Raw genomic sequence first — 7,885 nt, 5'->3', positions numbered from 1 at the left:
ATATTTGATGTTGCATTTCACAACCACGATGACATGGTGCAGTAAGATTCGTCTAGCTCATGATTTAACTAGCAGCCAAGTGCATCTAAAAATTCTCTAAGATATTCTTATCATGCCCCCTTTAAGCTAACTTGGAAGCCGAGATGAGAAGACCAAAAGCAACCGACCTCTAAGACCAACATCTTTCAGCTCAGCTCGGCAACCTCGGCCATTGATCTGAGCAGGCACATTCCCCTTGCAGATGAAGTGGCTTAGTCTCTCCGCATCAAATGTATGCACGATAACAGCAATTCCACCACATGCCAGGCTATTACAACACAACTCTATATTTGCTGGGATATGATTTGCTAGATATTCGGAATACGAGTTATAAATAAACTGAGGGCCTTATACAAAAAGATAACATGAAAATCACTATAGCCAAGAACAGTCTATCCCTTTACTTTCTTTTTCATCCTTCCTTCCCATTTCAAATCCTCTCCGATTTAAGCATCGAAGGCTTAGACTAGGACCAATCCGACAAGTTCTCACTTTTGTATGCTGTCTCATAGGTCCAAAAAGACGGTCCGCTTTGGCATCCCAAGGCTAGCGGCAATAGTATTAGTATAGTAATATCAGGATAATACATCAATATAATAATATTAATAAGTAATATTATGTTAATATTGATATAGTAATGTATAATATTATCATATTACAATATTATAATGAACTATATTATATACTAATATATTACATTATGTATTAATATATTGTTCTTGGCATTATCTTTTAAATATTGAAATTTTGATAGATACACAAAGTCTATAATATGATAAATAAACTCAATACCTGTTATGTAATTGATGGCAATAGCTATAAGGTTTTGAAATGGCAATATGTAAAAGATTTAGAAGGAGTAAAAATGGATAAAATTATGAAATGGCCCATGCAGGTCTCGAACCTGCGACCTTCGCGTTATTAGCACGACGCTCTAACCAACTGAGCTAATAGGCCGTTAATGGCAACTTGCATGAGGTCTATAATATGACATTATTATGTTGAGCCAACAACTGATCTTTAATTGAAGTTAAAATTTTCAACTTCTGAGAATCATGCTGTGTCCCTTGTGGCTTTGAATTCTATCCTTCAAGTGTCCATCTGTAGCTAATCACCTCGGTGAGTCAATTCTTACACGTATGATAGAACATCAATCTAAAATAGCTACAAAGGATCCTGTTCATTTTATTCGTACGAATCAAGGAAGAATTGTGTGGTGACAAAACTGAAAAGGCTGTCTCGCATTTTCTTTATGTTTGTTTGTGACAAATAGTATCTATATTTCAAAGTTCAGTTGAATCTTGCTTACAATTAACTGTGTGCGCGACATCAAACCTCCACCTCTGAATAGGAAAGATCTTGACATTTTACTGTATAAAGTTCTGTAGACTTTCATTTCATCTTATTGCATTTTAGACTTTGTTTCGTGACTTCTAAATCTTTAAGCAGTGATTTAGTTACCTTACAATTTTCGGTGGTTGTACAGAAGGACCATCAGAGTCAATATATCCAAATGGAGGCCACTTGCAGCCCCTTTTGATCACAAAGCTTCTCGGATTTGCTTTTCGTTATGGGGTAGTCCAACAATCCTCACTTTGAGCTTGAAACCTGCAATTTCACAACCCATAAATATTTGAGACAGGTCATACTGCAATTGCAGCATTAGCCCATTGCCGCCTTCTTTTTTTTTCGCTAACAAAGAATTGCTAGTGAATTAGAGTTGATTAGAGATGAAGGTTTGCTAATTTATACAATCTGACAAGCTTTTTTTTATATCCTGTAATGCAGTCCAGCTTAACTACCAAAACGCTTGGTTATTACCATAATTCATATAAATATCATTATAGTTTGTCTAGTTTCTTATTTTTCTTTTATTTAAGATCCATCTTATGACTCCTCCATGAAGTGAAGAGCATAATGAAATAGAAAAGCTCTGAATATGGTATGATATCATATTACTGATGTAAAATATCAAGATCATCTCATCACTGATCATCATCATAATCGTTTTTTTAATTGGAATGTCTGATGAACTCATATATGTGAAACATCAGATAGGATAAAGTTACATTCTATAGATTCCTTGAAAAGCAGTTTAAAAACTTGGATCAAATAATTTCAGCTGAGACTGTCTGTTCATCCTTGAGCAATGAAAAAAAATCTATAGCTTTCTTATGGGATTATTATGTCAGTCTCTTTACTAAGAGAGCTTTGAGACATATTTTAGGTATGAAGTAACTATTGATAAATATCAACTTAGTGTTTTGAGATCATTGTGACACTTTTCAGGTTTTCTTATACACCTAGCTGGCATTAATACATAGATCTCTTTGCATACCCCAGTGAGGTTTGTGCATGATTAGTAGATGGTGCCAATATCTGTGGATAAGGAACTTGGAAGTTCTAATTGCTTATGCCTTGCGCGCGCCTTGGCATGCTTTCAAAGTATATGTTGGCAATCTACTGCTTGAAATTGCAAGAGCCTCACAATGAGGTGCGGCAGGCCCTGATCCTGCTACTGCAACGATGACTGTTGACCTTGGTTGTAAGACCAAAAAGGCTAAAACTCAGTCCTTTTTTTTTTGGTAAATAATTGCTGAATAAGCAAAATGGACAGTTTGCAAATGGTCCAAGGGAAGCAAACCAGTGCAGATGATATGTTATTTTATGTGAACAACGTTTCTTTCCGTTTCATGCCATCATATGATTGATGAGTGTTTTCCAAGATAGCTAAGCATCATCAGCTTTTCGTAGTTTGTCTTCCTACTGAAAGTTTTTTTCATAGGAGGTATCACAGATTGCTTCCGTGCAGGAACCTTTTTTGTCATCTCAGGTCTGCTCTCATTATGCATTTGAGTTTTTCATGTTGATTCTTCCTCCTACAAGAAGTTGGCTATGAAAAATATATGTGCACCATGCACTTCCTAATTTTTCTATCATAAATTGTCCTATACTATGGATAACAGATCAAGCAAGACATGAAATTGACTGGAACATTATCAAATTGAAAATAATTGTCTAATTACATACAACAATGACGACGACAACAAAATGGAATAAAAAAGAGCACATAAAAATTATTGCAAGATGAATCAAGAAAGAACAATGACCTTTAGTTGTAAGTTTTGAGAATTCTTATACTATGCTGTTCTGGACCTCTGGTAATTAGTAATCCATCTTTAGAGCAACAACCTGATACACGATGGGGCATCAGACTAGCCCACAATTGACTGCTCTTCTTAAAGTTTTTTTAAAAGCCTTGCTAGGTAGCAAGAATCTCTTTCAGGCTGTGAGATTTAAGTTGCCCAACTATTCAGATGATTTAGATTATGAAGCACCACCTTCAAGATTTGTAATAGAATAGATAGTTTGTGATTATGTTTCAGGAAGGAGAGAGGAAGCAACAGAAGAGAATCAATCAAAAGCAATGATTTCTATTTATCATGGGGACAGTGACATCAGCGTCTTTCAATTCAATTATATGCATTCTTCTTGAACTCAATAATGGACACCCTTGATGGAAACAAATCCTGTACAGTGTTTGTCTAGCAACCCATCTATACATTGATGACCACGCAAACAACTATAACTCACGCAACTATCACTCAGACGGACACACAATTATGCGTTGCTATTTTTCTTAAGAAATCTTTTCAGAAACCTTTCCATGCAGCAAGAATCTCTTGAAAGATTTCAGCTATGAGTTCCCTGTCTGCACTCTGGAGAAACACATTGAAATCATCACGGATGTCATAAATCTTTCCAAAGTTCACCAAGTACCTCATGCAACTACTCTTCAGCTTTGGCAAACGGTAGAGGTAGGCAGTCTGGAGCCTTTCGAGCACATTCTTAGCATCGATGTCTTCTGTGAGGCTCTCATGACAGGCCTCCTTGAGGTCAGAAATGTCATACTTATCTGCAGCACGAAGGAGAGCAAGACGGTGATTGAGGAACTCATCAGCCTGAAAATTGCCATAGATGTAGTTGAGGAAGGCCTGGCATGCCTCAAAGGACATGTCAGAGATGTTCACAGTAGAAAGCTCTTTCTCCTTGAGGTTGTGGGAGAACATGCTGCGGAAGACGGGGGATCTTGCAGCTAGAATGGCACGATGCGCACCGATGCTGCCATCAGTAGCATTGATCGTGATGTCTGTGTGGATGCCCTCTGATAACATTCGGCCAAGGGATGTGAGGGCCGTAGCAATTGAGTGTTTCTCGACGTGGTAGCCGGTCCAGATAGATGAAGGTTCTCCACCCTGTGTTTCAGAACAAGGATCAGATTTGATGATTATAACTGAAATTTTGCTTCCGTGGAGAGAGAGAGAGAGAGAGGGAGAGAAGCATAGAAGTCGTGGCTTCTTAGTGAGGCAGTGAGGAGGAATACAGATGGTAAGGGTGGAATATGCCATGGGACCTCAGAGCATGAGGTGCGGTTTTGAATGATGACTAAATAACTCCAACAAAAGAGTGGAATGTGGAATTACTGGACTTATAGAGCCCAACTATTGTGTTATGCCTGCTAAAGAGTATCCTAGCCTGGATCAATGGGTGACAGGAGGATTTACTAAATGGTCAAGTGAGATTCTTGAAGTCATAAGGATTGACCAGTCCCTGTGTCCATTTCAACTGTCTTAAAAGACTTGGACTCATACCCCAGTTTTACCACCAAAGCATAGGAATATCTGTCAAGATTAACAACCATTGAGAATGTGTGGTCCTTAATCATGTTTGCAACAAGAAGGCTCTTCGAAGGGAAGAAATATTTAATGATAGTTTTGAAAGAGGCACAGAATCTTAGCAGAAAAAAAAAAGAAAAAAAAAAAAGAAGAAGCACAGAAGACAAGCATGAGCAGAATAGAAATTAATGCTACTAAAATAATTAGATAAAGATGGTAGAAAATTTATGGAGGATGTTAAGTTACTCCACTTTCTCCAAAAATCTAAAATAATTAGATAAAGATGGTAGAAAATTTATAAAGGATATTGAGTTACTGCACTTCCTCGCATCAGCAACCATAACAAAACTGATATTATGGTACTGCTATCTTTTGAACTTAGGCAATTTGAATAGTCACATCCGAGGATCAGCTGCTGGGGTAGGTAAATTTCCCCTAAATCCTGATATTGACATCCTTTTTGGCCCAAAAAAAAAAACAAATCAATTAATTAGAAGGAAGGTACAACCAACTCTATGGTCAAGAGCAAGCTTGAGACAGTTCTTCTTTATTAGGTGAATTGTTGACAGGCGGGTGTTGATTGGATAAAATCTCCTAACTTGCTAGTTACCTTTGATTTCAAAGTATCAAGATACTATTTACGTATTATTCACATAAATATTAGTGTTCTCGAAATCTATCATATTTTAGACGATGGCACGTGGAAACATGGAGCAGTTAGGACCTTGATATTTGATTCATATATATGGAAGACCTTATAGATGGAAACAGGAAGAGGAGATTTGAGAATTCTTGTCATGATGTTTAAAACGAGGGCTTAAATACAGAGGCATAAAGCAAAACAAGATAACATGACTTATGATCCAAAAACCTGTCTCCAAATGAACAAGATAAAGATTACATGAAAGATATGGAGATAGAATTGCTTACTGATGTGGGTATAATCTTTAGATCGAGGAACTCGACATCAATAATGAATCTGCCAGTAAGGAGTGTATCAATTGCCCATACAAAGTCATCGTTGTTCTTTAGCTGCTTGTCGCATATTCCTGCACTAAAAAAATGACAGGAATTAGATATTCAGCATGTCACAACCAAAGATTCTAAATAATCTCAAACTTTGACCTATGGCGATTCTTGTAAACATTCAAGAGAGAGCACTAGCAATCAAACAGTTGAGAGCTTCCTGCTATTCTGATGCAAGGTAGCAAAAGATGAGCAGTGGCTATTATTTATGCCTCGTTTTCTTCAAGGCTACATAAACGCCTTGCTGAAATAGCTATGCGACACATAGATGGATACTTTTCGATGAGAGAAAAGAAAAAAGGAAAGAGAAACGGAGAAAGGACGAGGGGGACCTGGGTGGACGAGGGTCCTGCGATTAGGAGAGGAGGAGGAGATGAGTTTGATGATGAAGGAAGCGATTGGCGGCTGCTCCCTTGTTAGACTCGACACTTCTGGGTATAGCTTCACGTATAGCTGCTTATGTCTCTCTACCGTCAAATACCTTTCCACAATTCCCAGCATCAAACAAACAACAAGCGAATGATTAATTCCTTTAATTTTATCATAATAATTAGGTTCTAACTCCAGAAAAGGAAAAAGAAATAGATGAAGATAAAACAAAGGAAACATCCAAAAAAGCAAGCTTTTTCTGTGTTCTGTAAAGAAAAATATGCGAACATGTCTGGTGCTTCCAAGATCAAATCTTTTGGATACTTTCCAGGATACTTCTTAACGGGAAGAAAACAACCAAAGCTCAATTCCCGAGAAACAGCAAGATTCCGAAACTCAATAAGATAGGATTCCCATATAAAAAAAAACAGTGACAGAAAGGAGCAGCTTTTCCAATTATTGATCTAATAATGGAAAAAAAATCAATTTGGTACTTCCAAAATCGGAACTTTCTTCACCACTTCTCCGAAAGACGAGAATTTGCTGGAAGTCCAAACAAAAACTACCAAAAAAAATCGGAACTTTTCCTTGTTTTCGAGACGAAATCCGTCGAAATATGAAAGCAATTATCAGGGGATGCGATGAGAGAGAGTAGGAACCAATTCCAGATGCCCATCTTGAAGGGATCGGATTTGCGGTAGGTGCAGGAGGAGAGGGTATCGATCCTCCATTGAGCCAGGCGGGGCGCGGTCTCCACCCGGTACGCCGACTCGTTCATCCCCGCCGACGACGATGACGCTGCTGCCGCGATCGCTGCCGTGACCTCATTGATGCAGTCGAAGATCCCCAGTAACTCCCCTGCCTTTCCCAGGTTTGCTCCTTCCTCTTCCACTCTCTCCTCCTCCTCGCCCTCTCCTCATGTACTCACCAAAACAGAGGAAGAGAAAGAAGAAAAGAAAGGCTACAACCACTGCTCCTCCTCGGACAACAACAATGGAGCTCTACGAGGACCCTCGGGGGGCTGTTATCGAGGAATCCGGCACGCCAAGCTGAAGGAATTGCTTCTTTTTTTATTAAACGAGAGAGAGGCGCTTCTTTTATTGGCTTTCACTCCACTTCCAAAGTTTTATTCTACCCGGTGGAGTGCTGCTGGAGAGCGGCGACGGAGAGGCCATTGAATAAAGAGATAATGAAAGTTGTTGTTGCATCGATTACCGTCCATTTAGTAAACTTTAAATTCTTGACCGTCTGATCATTGTGGGTCCACCCGTAACGGTGGGGTCCACCTGTCGGATGGTAGATCTACCCCCGACTTTTTTAAGTTACGGAATAATCCCCAGTATTAATCTTGATTAGTTAAAATGATGACTTATGATTACTGAAATGTCCCTCACCGGCCCTTCCACGGGGCTTTCAAACTTGCGAGGACTTTCTAGGGGAAGGGGAATGTGGTGGCCGTTTGATCTGGATCAGACGCTCATGGTGGCAGCGTACTACCTAAAACTGAGGGTATTGGGACTCGCTAGTTTAATTGAAAACAAGGACTAATGTCACGGTCCGAATAAATTAAAAGAGGGTGACCGGTGACCTTCCAACGAGGGTGCGTGTCCTTCCTGCGATTGATGGGTCCCATGTGCATAAAAATTAGCTAAAAAATATTTTTAAATTTTTTTTATTATATATAAATATCTAAAATCTGTCCAATACCTAACGAGTAGGTTCTCTGATCCTCACGTTTTAGGTTTAAGCCAAATAACTAATAATATCCTCATAAC

The 7,885-nt window shown here is 38.7% G+C and overlaps 1 protein-coding gene and 1 non-coding gene across 3 annotated transcripts; both read right to left on the bottom strand.

Moving 5' to 3' along the window:
* Window positions 1-922: 922 nt before the first annotated feature.
* Window positions 923-996, bottom strand: TRNAI-AAU (transfer RNA isoleucine (anticodon AAU)). The gene has a single exon. It is a non-coding gene; the product is annotated as a tRNA-Ile (tRNA).
* Window positions 997-3,453: 2,457 nt separating this feature from the next.
* LOC103721052 (BTB/POZ domain-containing protein) lies at window positions 3,454-7,319 on the bottom strand. Of its 2 annotated transcripts, XM_008811086.5 has the most exons (4): window positions 6,770-7,319; window positions 6,074-6,222; window positions 5,646-5,764; window positions 3,454-4,295 (listed from the first exon to the last, which is right to left on the bottom strand). In XM_008811086.5, the coding sequence occupies exons 1-4, from the start codon at window positions 6,886-6,888 to the stop codon at window positions 3,693-3,695; spliced, it is 990 nt and encodes a 329-aa protein (XP_008809308.1). In that variant the 5' UTR covers window positions 6,889-7,319; the 3' UTR covers window positions 3,454-3,692. The 2 variants fall into 2 exon arrangements, with proteins under 2 accessions (XP_008809308.1, XP_088563237.1); XM_088707111.2 differs by lacking the exon at window positions 6,770-7,319 and having other exon boundaries at window positions 6,074-6,485.
* Window positions 7,320-7,885: the final 566 nt, after the last annotated feature.

The sequence above is a fragment of the Phoenix dactylifera genome, chromosome 11 (assembly GCF_051530095.1).
Source record: "Phoenix dactylifera cultivar Ajwa chromosome 11, Ajwa_hap1_PhDact_Kaust_v1.1, whole genome shotgun sequence".
Classification (NCBI taxonomy): Eukaryota; Viridiplantae; Streptophyta; class Magnoliopsida; order Arecales; family Arecaceae; genus Phoenix; species Phoenix dactylifera.
Note: the sequence above shows the minus strand (reverse complement) of the source record. Positions and strands in the feature narration are given on the sequence as shown.

Coding starts and splice junctions, on each gene's coding strand:
- LOC103721052 (XM_088707111.2), bottom strand. CDS start 6,350: ATGTTTCCTTTGTTTTATCTTCATCTATTTCTTTTTCCTTTTCTGGAG. Junction 5,765..6,073: donor CAGGACCCTCGTCCACCCAG/GTCCCCCTCGTC, acceptor TTTTTAGTGCAG/GAATATGCGACAAGCAGCTA. Junction 4,296..5,645: donor TAAAGATTATACCCACATCA/GTAAGCAATTCT, acceptor TCTGAAACACAG/GGTGGAGAACCTTCATCTAT.